This window comes from Podarcis muralis, chromosome 7 (genome assembly GCF_964188315.1).
Source record: "Podarcis muralis chromosome 7, rPodMur119.hap1.1, whole genome shotgun sequence".
Taxonomy (NCBI): domain Eukaryota; kingdom Metazoa; phylum Chordata; class Lepidosauria; order Squamata; family Lacertidae; genus Podarcis; species Podarcis muralis.
The window spans coordinates 26267614-26284295 of record NC_135661.1 but is presented as its reverse complement, the minus strand read 5'-3'; the positions used below and the strand labels follow the sequence as shown (position 1 = coordinate 26284295).

The 16682-nt window shown below is 47.9% G+C and overlaps 1 protein-coding gene across 2 annotated transcripts in view; it reads right to left on the bottom strand.

Annotated features, from left to right (window-relative positions):
• Nucleotides 1-15624, bottom strand: part of KAZN (kazrin, periplakin interacting protein) — a 217010-nt gene extending 201386 nt beyond the window's left edge. Inside the window, exon 1 of one of the 2 annotated variants that reach the window (XM_028740582.2) lies at nucleotides 15138-15624. In XM_028740582.2, coding sequence (XP_028596415.2) covers nucleotides 15138-15396 — 259 coding nt within the window. In that variant the 5' untranslated portion in view covers nucleotides 15397-15624. The remainder of the gene's footprint in view (nucleotides 1-15137) is intronic. The other variant, XM_077931416.1, reaches the window with a different exon arrangement.
• Between the last annotated feature and the right edge of the window lie 1058 nt (nucleotides 15625-16682).

Genomic DNA, 16682 nt, shown 5'->3' with positions numbered 1-16682 from the left:
AAGGGGGAGGGGCTAGACAAGGTGCCCTAAACATAGTCTGCCTCCCCTTTCCCCTGACTGGATTACCACGTCCAGTGGGGTCACCACCCAGCGGTCGTAAAAGACAATTGATCTTTGGAACATGGAATATGCAGACTTTGTTGGACAACACAGATAACGTCCCAAACGCAAGACTTTCATCATTGCAAGAGAGTTGCGACACTAACATCGATATTGCAGTGCTTCAAGAAGCTCAAAGAGCAGGAGAGGGACAACTGAAGGGAGAAAAAGGAGGCTACGCATTCTTCTGGAAAGGTCTACCTGAACAAGAATGCAGAATACATTGAGTAGGCTTTGCTATTGAAAACGATCTTGTGAAGCGCTTGTCAGAAGTCCCTACTGGCATTAATGAGCGACTTTCAACCCTTCAAATAAAACTCACCAAAACCAACCACAATTTTAAGTGCTTATGCACCAACACTGGATGCCAATGAAGACATTTTTTTATTATTATTATTCTCAGCTGGATGCCATCCTATCAGAGACACCTAAGGGGGGTAAAACTATCCTCCTGGGTGATTTTAATGCAAGAGTTGGGTGAGATTATGATCTGTGGCCTGGGACTATTGGGAAAGAAGGAATTGGCAACAGCAACCAGAACAGAATCTTACTTTTGACTCATGCCCAGGGCACATGAGAATTACAACTTTTAAGCAGCCCATCTTGGCTGACCTTGTATCCACCTATTATGCTTCTATATTAATTTTATGAGTCATTATTTTTATTATTTCATTCAGAAATGAAACCTTTTCCATCCCACCGGGTGTCAGAAGCAGGATCTGCATGCATACACCTAAGTGATTTCAGGGAGAAAACAAAGATTGGGTGGGGGGGGGGAGTTCTGCTCCCACCCCAACCCTTGCTGCAATTTCTCTCCTTCCCCACTCTTTGCAAAAAGTCTGGCCTGCTCATGAAGTGCGGTGAGGCAAGCTGGGGACAGCTGGGAAGGGCTTCAAATCTGGGAACAACTTGCCCCTGAACTTGTTGCCCACTGCTGCCACCTCCTCCTCTGGCCTCCTTTTGATTCCCCTGTTGCATGCCGGGACTTCCCTGGGCCTCCTCCAATCACATCAGGCAGTGGCGGCGGCGGCAGTGTCAAGGGGCCGACAGGAAGATCAGGTCATTCACAAGTCTGAGAGGGAGACGTGAGGCTAACGTGCAATTAGTTTCTTTATTAAGGAAAGTGGGGGGGGGGTGATACAAGGAAGGTCATAAAGGCAACCCCCTGTTGGGGTTTGAGCTTGCAGTCATAGCACCAGGTGGTTTGGCTGCAAGCTCAAACCCTAACACCCCCATGAAGAAGTTGCTCAAACTAGTGTGCAGGCCCTCCTTCGCTCTCTAGCCAGCGTGGTGTAGTGGTTAAGAGAGGTGGACTCGTAATCTGGTGAACCGAGTTCGCTTCCCCGCTGCTCCATATGCAGCTGCTTGGTGACCTTGGGCTAGTCACACTTCTCTGAAGTCTCTCAGCCCCACTCACCTCACAGAGAGTTTGTTGTGGGGGAGGAAGGGAAAGGAGAATGTTAGCCGCTTTGAGACTCCTTAGGGTAGTGATAAAGCGGGATATCAAGTCCAAACTCCTCTTCTTCTTCTTCCCTCTGAGTCAGGGCTCCACCCCTGTAATCTTCTGCTATGGCGAGCAGCTGGAGCCTCTCTCTGTGCTTTCCTGGCCCATTGCTCAGCAACATGTAACATCCTTCACGTTCTGGAAGCCAGTGGGGCCCAAGAGCCTTCAACAGAGCCTGCCCTGTTGGTGCTGCGGGAGAGATGTACGTCTGGTTCCCCTCTGACGTATCTGTTGGAGCCTGCATCCAAACTAGGAACCTCATCACACCCTGTGCTGTGCTGGGCCACCTCCCTGCTTTGGCTTCTCCATGATCCCTCATGCTTTCAGCTTCTAGTTCCTCCCAGCTTGTCCCCTCCTCTGAGGTGTAGCCAGTATACCACCACCAGGATCCGGGATCTAAGTTGTCATCTTCTGTGCCCTTCCTGGGGGCTATTGAGCAAGTGCCTCCCACCACTCTTCCTCATCCAACCAGACCCTGACAGGTGAAGGAGGTGGGGGTGCCATTTTCTGGTTTGCCTCAGGTGGCCAAATATCCTGAACTAGCCCTGTTTATCAGGAGTTGGCAAGCGGCCAATTCTGACAAGTTGGCCCTTAGCAAAACACTATATTTGGGCTTCATCTCCTTCCTCACTCTATTTTGCCATCACATTTTCCTGCACCTCTCCCCTCTCATTTTAGACTGTTTTTTCTTTCTTTTTTTAAGCTGCAAGTCGAACATTGAAACGGATCCTTCGCAAAAGCACTTCTGGGACCACACAGAAAAGGGTTTTCCTCTACTCTCCCTGAAAGTACCAGCATTAAATTGCTGACAATTTTGTACAATACATGTTAAGATTATCTTCTAACTAAAAAGCAAAGAGGTTTCCACCACTACAGCCGGTTGGTCCTCAGACAGCAAACAAGACTTTCTGCTATTCAGATAATACAACTGAGGAATTCTATTGTTTTCACGTTTTTTTTTCTGACTGGCTAATGCATCCAAAGGAATCTGATCTTTCCAGTCGTTCATCAAATTACCGCTTCTCACGGAGCAAACCTGATCCTTTTAAAGCGATCCTTAGAGGAAACAGAAAAACAATTTGTGTGTGTGCACTCACACACATACAAACACACAAAGAATCATTTCCCACCCCACCCCCCCACAAAACTTGTGAAATCTGATACTGAACAAAATTGCAAATAAGTTAGGTTAAAAAATAATAAATAAGAAGGAGGTACCGACACAAACTTCCTTCTTGTTAACTGTATACAAGAGGCTTTTGTGAGTTTGTCTGCCTGCGAGTTCCTGCAATAACACCACATGATTCTGTGTCTATTCTGTCAAAACACTTTCCAATTATGCTCCCGGCAATTTGGGCTGGCACCAAGGGATGACTACAGACATACGATGGTGGCTTAAAACAGAGTCAGGCTGTTGGTCCATCTACTTCCAGGACTACAGCTCCCATCATTCCTGACCATTGACCATACAGACTGGACCCGATGAGCGCCAGAGCCCTACAGCATTGGTTCTTCTCCATCAATCTAACCTGGCTGGCAGTGGCTATTCAGAGAAAAGTCTTTCCCCCATCACCAGCTCCTTGACCCTATGTAGAAGATCTCAGGTTTATTCTCTACCACGTTTGGAAAAACCTTTGGTCCTCCAGATGTTCTTCAACTACATCTCATAACTGTGCTCATTGAGGCTGATGCGAGTGGTCGTTCAGCAATAACTGGGGCACCACAAGTCCTTTACCCCTGTTCTACATGCAACATAGATGTCTCCACCACTGAGTTACAGACACCCTTCTCTGAATTACATTTTCCAGGGTTTGATCACACACACCATGCCCTGGTGCCAGACTAGATGAGCCTGGGGTGCCCACCGAGATCAGGTGCAACAGAAGAAACACTGGCAAAATGAAATAAACACGCTTGCATTTGAACCTAAAACGGGCATGGGGAAACTTTTTTAGCATAAGGGCCACATTCCCTCAAAGGCAATCTTCCAGGGGCCACATCCCAGTGGTGGGCGGGGCCAGAGGCAAAAGTGGGCAGGGCAACAAATGCAAATTTTACCTTTGCACAGTAAGCTACTCACACACCCCTCTCTATCCTCTAAGCAGGCAAACAAATGGTGTTATCATAGTTCAAGGACACATGCACAAAAACACCCAAGGAGCGTGCAAAGTAGGAGTCATGAGGGGACATAGCTGAGGAGGTGTAGCCTTGGAAAGAGTCCCAAAAGCCAGGCTGAGAGGCCTGGAAGGCTGCATGTGCTTCCAGGCCTGAGGTTATCCACCCCTGTTTTAAACAAAGAAGTTGATATGAATTACACAGGTGAAGGGTGCCAATGGAAAAGGCAGAATGCTTGAACTGATCTTTCCTGAGGGTTTTTGTTGTTCTTTTTTGACAGCGGAATAGACTACCTTGGAAGGTGGTGCGACTCTCCTTCACTGGAAATTTTTAAGCAAAAGTTGGACATTGACCTTTCAGAGATTCTTTAGCTGCAATTCTTGCATTCCAGCTATGACTCCTGCATTCCCTCCAACTTCACGATTCTATGATTCTAGGACAATGCAATATACCGTAAGTTGGCAAAACACCTACAATGTTTGATCCCCATCATTTTCAGAACTCTGGACAGAACATGATTGGGATTTATTTTATTTATTTCTTGAACTCTTCCCATTTGATTCTGGCTTCAAAATACAGTCAACTGCTGATATTTTGTTTGTTTTTATTCTCTGCAAATGGTGGCAGAGATTCTGTCTCTCACTTTACATAGCAGATATATTATAAAAAAATTCCTTCCAGTAGCACCTTAAAGACCAACTAAGTTAGTTCTTGGTATGAGCTTTCGTGTACATGCACACTTCTTCAGATACACTGAAACAGAAGTTGCCAGATCCTTCTATATAGTGAGAAGGTGTGGAGGGGTATTACTCAGAAGGGTGGTGGGAATGGGTGATTGGCAGATAGCTGTGATGAGCCTGTTGACGACTCTTAACGACTGCAATAGGTCTTACAGGGAAAAGCAAGGGGTGAGAAGGTGAAAAATGGCTTTGTCATGTATAATGAGATAAGAATCCAATGTCTTTGTTCAGACCAGGTCTCTCCATGGTTTTATGTTTGGTAATGAGTTGCAATTCAGCAGCTTCTCTTTCCAGTCTATTTCTGAAATTCCTTTGTAGTAAAACAGCTACTTTGAGATCTTGTATAGAATGTCCTGGGAGATTGAAGTGTTCTCCTACTGGTTTCTCTGTCTTGTGATTCTTGATGTCAGATTTATGTCCGTTTATTCTTTGGCGTAAGGTTTGGCCAGATATATTATGTATGTGCAGTTTGCTTAATTTGGGAAATAAAATTAAAACGTGCATGTGAAGAAGCAATATGGAAAAAGTGGGTGATAAAAATTACGGCTGAAACCTTCCGTTGATCCAGTCAATCAGTGTGTGGCAATTAATTTTGACCCAATAGGATAAAAGCTATGGATGCCTTCCTATGTGTTTGGGGGTACCAAGGCCAGATTAAAGTGGCTGGGGGCTCTGGTGCAATTTCCAAAATAGCACTCCCTCTCCTAGAAAGAACATGTGAAATAATGTACCACTAAATAAGTCTTCTGCTATCTTCAAGTCTAACAAATTTATCACGATGGAACATTTATATACTGCTACAAATACTCTGAGCACTGCTGTTTCACAACTCTCAGCAGAGCACAAACAAAAACATTTTGCCATGCTTTATAACCTAAAAGAAAATACTCTCAGTATGTGCTGTTCCACATTTTGAACTCACTTAACTCTTCATTGTTTTTGCCCACTTCCTGCCTCAGTCTAACCTACCTCACAAGACCGTTGTTAGATAAAATGCAATACTGGACTTAGTGGCTGCATCGTAGGCATCAAATTTTGGTTCCCTTAAACAGACTGAAGCATCTTTGTGCAATGAAAGGGTCATGCTTTCTCAGCCAGTCCCCCTGCAAATTAGTGTAGTCTGTAGTCTGTAGATTCCTGTAGTCACTGGGGTGGGGAACAGTGGCACTACAGCAGATTTCCCTCTAATCTCACGCAGCATTTCAGAAATGTGGCCAAGGTTGTCTCTACCATTGGGCAGAGTGGAGCAGCCACCTTAGGCAGCAGGACTTGTGGCAGGGTGGTGGTGGTCAAGTGAGAGCCAGAGGTGATGGTCAGGTGTTGGAGGACCCAGCTGCATACACTCCATGAACTGCACCATTTAAGCTATCCTTTTAGCCTCACGTATAGTGGAGGAAAGGGACGTGGGTGGCGCTGTGGTCTAAACCACAGAGCCTACTGCAGGGGTAGGCAACCTAAGGCCCATGGGCCAGATACGGCCCAATCACCTTCTCAATCTGGCCTGTGGATGGTCCAGGAATCAGTGTGTTTTTACATGAGTAGAATGTGTCCTTTTATTTAAAATGCATCTCTGGGTTATTTATGGTGCATAGAAATTTGTTCTTTTCCCCTCCTCCAAAATATAGTCCGTCCCACCACATGATCTGAGGAACGGTGGACCGGCCCATGGTTGAAAAAGGTTGCTTACCCCTGGCCTAGGGCTTGCTGATCAGAAGGTCGGCAGTTCAAATCCCTGAGACGGGGTGAGCGCCAGTTGTTCGGTCCCAGCTCCTGCCCACCTAGCAGCTTGAAAGCACATCAAAGTGCAAGTAGATAAATAGGTACCACTCCGGTGGGAAGGTAAACGGCATTTCCGTGAGCTGCTCTGGTTTGCCAGAAGTGGCTTAGTCATGCTGGCCATATGACCCAGAAGCTGTTTGCGGACAAACGCCGGCTCCCTTGGCCTACAGAGTGAGATGAGCACGCAACCTCAGAGTTGTCCACGACTGGACCTAATGGTCAGTGGTACCTTTACCTTTACAGTGGAGGAAACTGCCCCTAACTTAAGCATTGAAGAAAAAAATCAACTGTCAGTCTTGTATGTGGAACACAGAGGGCAGCACTATCTTGCCCTTTGCTTCAGGCTATAAAATGGCTTGGATCAGCCTTAGTGGAGGACAAGCTCAGAGGTCAAGCCTTGCCCTTTGGCAAAAACAATATTTGGGTTGACCAGCTAAAATGTGTTGACCACTAGTGGCAATTGCTGCCCTATATATTGTGATTGGTTCCAACACAATGACTTCAGAGAGGGGAAGGAGAGATAGAGAGGTACCCCCCCCCTTTATGAATCTATTCCCAGAGATGCACAGTGAGTTGGGAACCAGATCCTGCCACCATTTTATGGAATGCTAATTGGTTTTACATATGCATACACACAGAAAACCAACTCCAGTTATTTTGCAATAGTTCCACAGACCCCAGTTCCTGACTTGCCCACCTGTTTACAAAGCAGAGGCCTAATATTTGCTGGGCAAATCCTGACGGCGCACTAAACACATTTGATGTTAGATTAGTTTGTTTAAATGGCTAGAACTCCCCGCACGCTGGAAACGGCTAAATATTACAACTTTGATGGAACGAATCCCCTAAACGAATCTCTAAATCAATTTGCACTGACGAGCATTGGCGATGCAAGCACAGCTGATGGGAAGGAAGAGGGTGAGGGGAATGCAGCCTGCAGGCAAAGAGGGAGGGGGCCACACAAGATGCTCACACACATGTACGGTGTGCACACTGCATGCACACAGACACAGCACTGAAAACAAAGGGTGCAATGCTGATACGAAGAGACACTCTGAAGACCTTTGGACGTCCCAAGCCAAGCCACCACTAGGTGAGACCCTACCCAACAAGAAACACAGATCCAAGCAAGGATGTACGTTGAATCTTGCTGGAAGTAGCAATGGCAAATTTTACCTAGACCAAGCATAGGCAAACTCCAGCCCTCCAGATGTTTTGGAACTACAACTCCCATCACCCCTAGCTAGCAAGGCCAGAGCTCAGGGATGATGGGAGTTGTAGTCCAACATCATCTGGAGACCCACAGGTTGAGAACCACTGGGCTAGAGGGAAGGTATGAACATAAGAAGAGCCTGCTGGATCAGTGCCAAGGTACATCTAGTCCAGCACATACTGTCCCCACAGTGCCCAACCAGGTCCTCCAATGATAATAATAATAATAAAATTTATTTATATCCTGCCCTTCCCAGCCATAACCGGGCTCAGGGCAGCTAACGTCAAAATATAAATACATTAAAACATAAAATTCAGCAATTGACTGAAATACAGCTTAAAATCAAATAAGATCAGAAGGCAACCATTAAATTATGACTATAGGGGTTGGGAACCTTAGGTACTCACCAGGCTCAGCTATTTATACGAGCCGGTGAGAGGAGTTAGAGAGGCCTCTTATATATAGGGTCTTATAGGAGGAGAGGGGTCAGACTAGGCCCCGACCAAAGGCCTGGAGGAACAGCCCCGTCTTGCAGGCCCTGCAGAAAGATGCCAAGTCCCACAGGGCCCTGGTCTCTTGTGGCAGAGCATTCCACCAGGCTGGGGCCAGGGCCAAAAAGGCCCTGGCTCTGGTTGAGGCCAGTCTAACCTCCTTGAGGCCCAGGACCTCCAAGATGTTATTTACAGACCGTAGGGTCCTCCGCGGGGCATACCAGGAGAGACAGTCCCGTAGGTATGAGGGTCCTGTGGATATTTTCACCCCCACCCATTGCAAGAATCTCCTGATTTTTTCAGAAAGGAGAGGGGGGAACTGCTCTTCACTTCTTCCACTCCTGCCTGACTCTGTGGGGAGTCTGAGTGTTATCTATGTAGTGATTAGATGGCTGAGTGAGAGCTGTAACACTCAGGCAAACCAGTAGCTCTTGAGTGTTTAGTTTGTAGCAGCTATTAGAAAATAAAGAAGTGATGCTTCACAGCTTTCTTCTGTGTTCATACTCTGCTGAGTTTGGTGCTCACAACTCACAGTTGTGGGTCCAGTGCACTTAGACCTAATTTCCAGGAGTGGAAGGTCTCTGGAAGTGCTCCAGTTTGCCTGAACCGGGGCAGAACCAGTTGTTGAGCCCAGTAGCTGGCATCGGCTCAAAGGCGTACTGACAGGTCCCAGGTTGTATAGGGCTTTAAAAGTTAGAACCAGCACCTTAAACCTGACCCTGTACTCCACCGGGAGCCAGTGCAGCTGATGTAGCACTGGATGAATGTGATCCTGCGGCAAGGACCCCGTAAGGAGTCTCGCTGTGGCATTCTGCACCCAATGGAGTTTCTGGGTCGGAATGAGAGACCCACAAAGCAAGACCCGAGTAAAACAGCATTCTCCCCACTTGTGATTCTGAGAAACGGGCATTCAAAGGCATTACTGCTTCTGTCAGTGTTAGAACATGGTCATCAGGGTTAGTAGCCATCGGCAGCCCTATCCTCTATGAATTTGTACCCTCCATTCAGACTGCAAATGGGAAAACACAGCAAAAGGAGAGTCGCTCTCTGCTAGAACGGTTAGGTGCCAATGCATCTCCACCTACAAATCAGATGGGAGAGCAGCATCTGCTGGAGAGTGTTCCGTGCTGTGGTTATCTGCCTGGTTCAGACTGTAGATACGTGTGGTCCATTCAGCTCAGTACTGTCCATATTGATTGGCAGAGGTTCTCCGGTTGTTTCAGAGGAACCATTCCCAGCCATACTGGGAGATGCCAGGGGCTGAAACTGTGACCTGCACAATAGTTGCTATGGCACTGAGAAACCTCTCTCCTAGCTTCCATCAGTTCCTCCTCCTTCATTTGGGGAGAGGGCCGAGGGAAGAGACCCCTCCGTCATGTCTGGGGAACACAAGTTTGCACTTCACTAAACATTGCATATTCTCCATCTCAAAGGGCCTCCCTAGGCAGAGATGTGGTGCAGCAGATGTCTCTTATGTTTCCCACACCCACAAACATGTATACAGAGTTTGTTGTTCCAGAAAAATATGTACGTTGTTTCATAAAACTGTATTGTAACAGAATGGATGGATACAATAGCACTAATTGAATGAAACACTTGCAATCACACTGTGGGTCCCCCACCCCTTTATCTACAGTGATACTTCGGGTTACAGACCCTTCAGGTTACAGACTCCGCTAACCCAGAAATAGTACCTTGGGTTAAGAACTTTGCTTCAGAATGAGAACAGAAATCGTGCTTCGGCGGTGCAAAGGTAGCAGGAGGCTCCATTAGCTAAAGTGGTACTCAGGTTAAGAACAGTTTCAGGTTAAGAACGTACCTCCAGAACAAATTAAGTTCTTAACCTGAGGTACCACTGTACAGGGACATGTCGGGGCAGGGAGATGTTTCTCTGCCAACACAATGCATAAGAAAAATTTAACCCTACCCCCTACACAACTGCAACAAAAACCATGCTGCAGTTAGGCAGGGGTGGGGTGGGGAGAGGATTAAATTTCACCTTCTGATGCACTGTGATAGATATTTCAAAAGGTTTTGATAACAGGGACTGAAAATCTATTTCACACAAACATAGGCTTGATTGTGCGAGCTATATATTATGAACTATTTTGTATTGCCTGTATGTTGACATAATAAACAGTTCATGGGCGGGAATAAAAAAAAAAATTTATGCCTTTTAAGAAACACTTCTAAGAGTAGCACAAATCTGCCAGTTGAAGCAGGTTGCCCAGTCTTATCTAATGGTAGGACTGGCCCCAGATGATGCTGAATCACCTACTATATATGATACACGTTTTGCAAAGGCAAATAATACAATCAACAGCAACAGACTCTAAACCAAAAATGCACTGTATTCACACACCAAGATCTAGCTCTGCAAGTTGTAAATTAAATTCAAGCCATTCAGATGTTCACAAAGCACAATCAGCAGAAGCCAACAGGAAGTCAATCATCTCACTCATTCCCTACACAGACTTATGCTGCAATCCTATACTTACCTGGGAGTAACTCTCATTGAACTCAAGAGGGAGCTTACTTCTGGGTAGTTGCTTGTATGGGGTTCTTGTGCAAATTTTACCTAGACCAGGCATAGGCAAACTCCGACCCTCCAGATGTTTTGGAACTACAATTCCCATCATCCCTAGCTAACAGGACCAGTGGTCAGGGATGATGGGAATTGTAGTCTCAAAATGTCTGGAGGGACAGAGTTTGCTTATGCCTGACCTAGACCATCAGTCCAAGTGGTCCATCGCAGCATTCCCCCACATGTGGCTCGCAAAACCTGTGCAAATGGGTCACAGGTTTATCAGAAAACCCAAAGCATTGTTCCTTGCAATCCATCATTTGCATGAGAAATGCCTTTTACAACTTTTGTCTTGTTGGCATGGTGCAATGCTGTGTTGACACTTGTCACTGAACATCAGAAAGGCTGAAGTCTTACATTAACACTTGGGAATTGCTCTCTGGCAGCTGGAAGCAGTGGAGGTCTCAGATTCAAAATTCATGCAACAATAAATTGGGTCACCATAGCAAGTAAATTTGGAATTATGGGTTGCCATGCCAAAAAAGCTGGGACTTGGGAACCCTCAATCTATCAGACCACAGTTACATGTTACGCAGCTGTAACAAGATTTCCACTTGTATACATAAAAAACTTTGACTTCTTCATAATTCAGTGGTGCCCACTGGGAATACCCTGCTTGGCAGATATATAAGGTAAAGGTAAAGGTACCCCTGCCCGTATGGGCCAGTCTTGACAGACTCTAGGGTTGTGCACCCATCTCACTCTATAGGCCGGGGGCCAGCGCTGTCCGGAGACACATCCGGGTCACGTGGCCAGCGTGACCAAGCTGCTCTGGCGAGCCAGAGCCGCACACGGAACGCCGTTTACCTTCCCGCTAGTAAGCAGTCCCTATTTATCTACTTGCACCCGGGGGTGCTTTCAAACTGCTAGATTGGCAGGCGCTGGGACTGGCAGATATATACATTTATGATATATACATTTATGATAAACTTTGGAGGGCTTCCTTTGGCTGGTCCAGGTGTGCTGCGTGAGCCACCATGTTTCCCAGCTTGGTTTTCTTCTTTTGGCAAACACCATCCCAAATGAGCTTAGCTTTCGTGTCCGAGTGCACCTAGGCTGTGGGGAGGAGAGATCACTGCACCTAGAGTCCCCATTCCCTTCTGTATGCAAGGTGGATGCAAAGCAGAGGCAGAATTTGCAATTTCTACAGAGGTCAGGCAGTGCACATATATCCTTTCTCACACAACACATACAGACCCAGGCTCACACTCTCAACCCTACTCACAGCAATCAGGCTTCATTAGTCTAGATCAGGGGTAGCCAGTATGATACCTTAAAGATGCAGTTAGATCCCAACTCTTATTAGCACCAATCAATATGGCCAGTGGTCAGTAGTCCAACATCATTGGGAGGGTACCACATTGGCCATGTTTAGATACAGGCCAGGTCTGGATGCATGAGTGACTCTGTGTGTGTTTAACAGAACTGTACATTTTTGCAAATGTTGGTTCAACCTCTGCACCTCATGCTACACCACTGGCAGGTTGCCACCCAAGGCTGCCATGCCTTGAACACTCATTTGGAAGGCCATCTCACCCAATTCAGTGGATGCTACTTCTTAGGAAGGCAGCATGCTGCCTTATACCAAGGCAGACAACTGGTCCATCTATCTCAATACTGTCTAGGGATCAGAATTGAAGCGTTTCAGACTGGGGACATTTCTAGCCCTTCCTGAAGAAGCTGGAGATGTTGGGACCTGGAACCTCCTGCTCAAAGAGCAGATGTTCAGCCAGTATGGTGGGCAAATAGGCCAATTTCAGTTTCGCATTCTCTCAGTCTTGAGTTCCGTTCTCCAGTCTTCCACATCTGCTTGCGATTTTAACAACAACAAAATGAAAAGCCACCAATGTTTCAGCGCACATGCAATTTCCCCCCAATAAACCATTTTTTTGCAGAGCAATTTCTCCTAATAGAATTCATTCTCACTTATATATGCATTTTTAAGCACACTTTGTGCACAATACTTGGCTGGAGAGGAGATCTCAACTGCAAAATTCAGTGAAGTGCAAATTTCAGATGATGGCTCTGTTTCAAACCACACATTGTTTCAGAAAGTGAAGATTAGGTAGGCTTGCCTTGAATGCAAACTAAATCCACATTCTCTCCCCCACCCTGCCAATCCTATCTACCACTAAGATACAGTCCTACTGCAGAATTCTGACTGAACCTACCCAGGATCACCTTGCAAGTTGAAATTCATAATCAGTGAAGCCAGCCTGTCTGCGGCACAGAGGGCACCCACACACTTTTAAACATTCTAGCTGTTTTAATGTGGGAATGTGAGGGGTACAGACTGCAGCTGGCATAGCGGAGAGCTGAACATACCTCAACATCAGGAAAGCAGGTTAGACATATTGCATTAATGAAACGGATTTAGGAGTCACAACCAGCCATGTCTTCCATCACTATTGCATAATGGGGAGGTGGGGGAGATTCCCTCCCATCCAACAAAATAAGTGAGAGAGATACTAAAGGGATGATCAGGAGCCATTCAGCTCCCATTTCCTAACTCTGATGTAAAAATTAAGAGGATAAATCACTCATTGAACAGCCTGAAGAGCCCCTTGTTACATCGCAGAGCTATTCCTGTGCAATTTACAAGACACACTGCTTCAAAGTCTCCTTAAGTTTATTTCATTTCCACAAGCAAGGGGGGAGAATGCAGAAATGCGGAGCGGCTGTTTTATACCAGGGAAGTCAGACCCGCCAGAGGCACTTTCCCAGCCATTTCCTCATTATAACACACATACCTAACTGTCTGTTTGCCTTTTGCACATCTATTCTTTCTTGCATTTTTTTTAAAAAACCATCACATATCAAGCTGGTTTCATTGCAATGCCAGGTCGCCCGGCTTGCTTAACTCTCACAACTCTCCCTCTCACAACCAATAAATTGGAATGACAACAACACACTTTCTGAATCAGATTCAAGATATTGACTGGAACGTGAACAGAGGGGCCAATCTGGAAACCAGAGGAAAGCAAACAGAAAACACGAAGTGCCGATTTGAAATGGAGAAGGGGGGTGGGGGGAGAGAGAAGAAAGCATTCTTAAAATTCCTACCATTTCGATAACTGCATTTCAAACTAATTACTCTCTGCCAGCAATTAAATTTGGGGGTGGGGGTGGGGGAAAGCAAAGGAAGATTCTGCTCTTAACCAGAGCCACACACCCCAGAAATGCTATCATGACATCATCACTCCAACACGGTATTTGCAGGACTCCCTGTGTCTAAGCAGGTCCACTGCAAGGTTTGGAGCGGCTTTCAAAAGCAGCTCGCATTTGCCTTTACGGATGACCAAGGTGCAAACAAAGCAGGAGAACGTGCCTCCGAACGCCACCGAAACGCTGCTGTCACACCTCTTAAAGCACTGACATCATCGTGCATAAGCACAGGAGGAAAAGCTGCTGGACAAAGGCCATATTCTCCAAGGTGCCAGTTTTGAAGGCTGCCCATTGATCCATCTTTCCCATTGAATACAACAAGAGACAGGCAGGCAGGCAGAGAGAACAGCCTAGTGTCAAATAATTCTGTCCTGTTTCAGTCCAGACACTCTACACAGCACCACCTTCGTACGAACGCAAACCACCTCTCTTAACATTATTGCAGAAGTCTGAAGAAAGGGAAGGTGGTTCGCGAGAGCAGTCCGCTTCATAAACAACCCTGCACCACAATTCGCCCTGCAAAGCACAGGGTCGCGTTTCTCTTGCAAAAAGATTGTTTAGCTGGATGAAATCCAAGGTGAGGATGGAAGAGGAGGAAGGGGGGGGGTGAACAGCAACTTACCACAATACATTAGAGATGCAAACAATGAATTGCAGCCTCCCTAGAAAAGGACAGCCGTGGGGAAAACTCCAAACAGGAGTGGAATTAAAGCAAGTTTAAAGGTATTGTAACAAACCCAGGGGAAAGCCAAGAATGGAGGCATTCTTCCAGGAAATAATGTACAGGAATGGGGGGGGGGGCGGTGTTGAAAAAGACCTTGTGGAATCCAAAGTTTGCACAAACACAAACCTAGTTTGCAACCCTCCGCAGACTTATTGGGTAGTAAGTCTTGCTGAGCATTGGGGGGGGGGGTACTGACTTCCGTGCAAGTACATGCATGCAATTGCAAAGGGAGGGGGGTCGTGCAGAGAGGGCTGCATCCCTTCGCACGCTTAACTCGCCGCTGACTGCAACCGGGCTTTGGTCTGGAGTAAGCAAAGCAGAGGATCGTTCTGCTAGGCTGCAATTCTCTGCAGGCAGGGCAATGTTTGGGGTGGGGGTGGAGTTGAGAAATAAACCCCACTGCACAAAGGGGGGCGCCTGCTACCCCAACGCGCGATTGCCACCAGGACTGCCACGAACAACACTTTACTCCCGAGTCAGCCTGCATAAGACCCGGCTGGGTGTCAGCCGAGCAAAAAGAGGGGTGGGTGGGAGAGAGAGAGGATGTTCGGAGGTGATCAGCGACCCCCTCCCCTCCCATCCTTAAGACACATGCTCAAGACACATTAGTCTCCCACCCGCCAAAAAGAGACCCCTCAAAAGGAGCTTAATGGGAAGAGACCATCCCCCCACCCCTTCCTCAAAACGGCCCCGATCCCCGCCTGGGCGCAGAGCCCCGCTTACCTTGCAGGCTGGGCTGGCTGTTCTCCATGGCGCCGCCGGCCGCGGCCATCTCCGTGGCGTTGGGGCTGCTGTTGCTGCTGCTGCCGCTGCCTCCTCCGCCTCCGCCTCCGCCTCCTCCTCCGGCGCCGGAGCAGGCGCTGAGCTCGGCCAGTCTCCGGCTGGTGGCTGTCAGCTCGGCTCGCAAGGCGCTCACCTCCTGGCCGGCCGCCTGGAGGGCTCCGTCGATGCGCAGGGCCAGCTGCTGGTTGCCCTCCATCATGCTCAGGATTTTGGCCTGCGGGACGGACAAGGCAGGAGGCTCAGGAGCCGCGAGAGACGCCGCATCGCGCACCCCGGGCGGGCTGGCTGGCCGGCTGGCTGGCTGGGGAGCGGGCCTTTTCCCGGGGACCGGGGCACCTCCGCCCGGGCAGGCGACCTGTTGGATCCCCCTTCCTCGCCTGCAACGCGGCGCGGCCAGCGGCAGCCGCTCGCCCAGGGAAAGCAGCGGCGAGAAAGGCGGGGAGGGCGCTTTAAATGGAGCCTACCATCTGGCCGCCGAGCTGGAGGGGGGAACGGCGAGGAGCGCCGGAGAGGCGCGAAGGGCGCTGGCAGGAGGCCCGGCGGCGCCTCCCTGCCTCCGCCCGCGATGCAACCGTCGGAGGAGGAGGCTGAGCCGAGCGGGAGGGAGGAAAGCGGGTCCGGCGCCTCTCGCACACGCGCCGAGGGTCCCCATAGGAGAGAGGGGGCTCCGCTGGGCACTGCCCTCCCCTTGGCTTTAGGTGATGATGATGCAAGCTGCCTTATGGGCTTTTGCACAGCATCATTAATTTTATTTTATTTTATTATCATGCGTTAGACTGGAAGAAGTTTGCACGGGTCCCCTAAGGGCCAGCTCGTCCAACCCTCCCAGCCATGCAAGAATCACGGCTGAAGCAGCCCTGGCAGATGGCCCCCCATGGGCGTAGCCAGGATTTATGGGGGGGGGGGCAAGGACACCCACCTGCCACCGCCCTCTGTCTCGCTCTGTCTAGCAGATCTAGCAGATTCGGAATGAAATGTCTCAACCACAGTTGTTTTAAATTTACATTTCATTTGACACCTCAGAAAAAAAATCTGTTACAATCTTTCTGCTTCTAGTTAAGTCTTTATTTATTTACTTGATTTAGGAGGGGGCAGCTGCCCACCCCCTGGGTAAACACCCATGGTGTCCCCCAAACATCTGTTGCCATTGTTTTTATTTATTTACGTATTTGTTTCATACAATTTATACACCTCTTATTGTTTTTTAAAAAAATAATATCAAAAGCAGTTTACAAAGGATAAAACAGTAAAGTCAATTTACGGCCCTGCTTGAAAACATACGAAAGTTGAAATATTAAAACAGATCAAAATTACTGCTGCTTTCTAAGTATCTGGGTAGTAAGGGGACCCCTGACCATTAGGTCCAGTCGTGACCAACTCTGGGGTTGCAGCGCTCATCTCACTTTATTGGCCGAGGGAGCTGGCGTACAGCTTCCGGGTCATGTGGCCAGCATGACTAAGCCGCTTTCTGGCGAACCAGAGCAG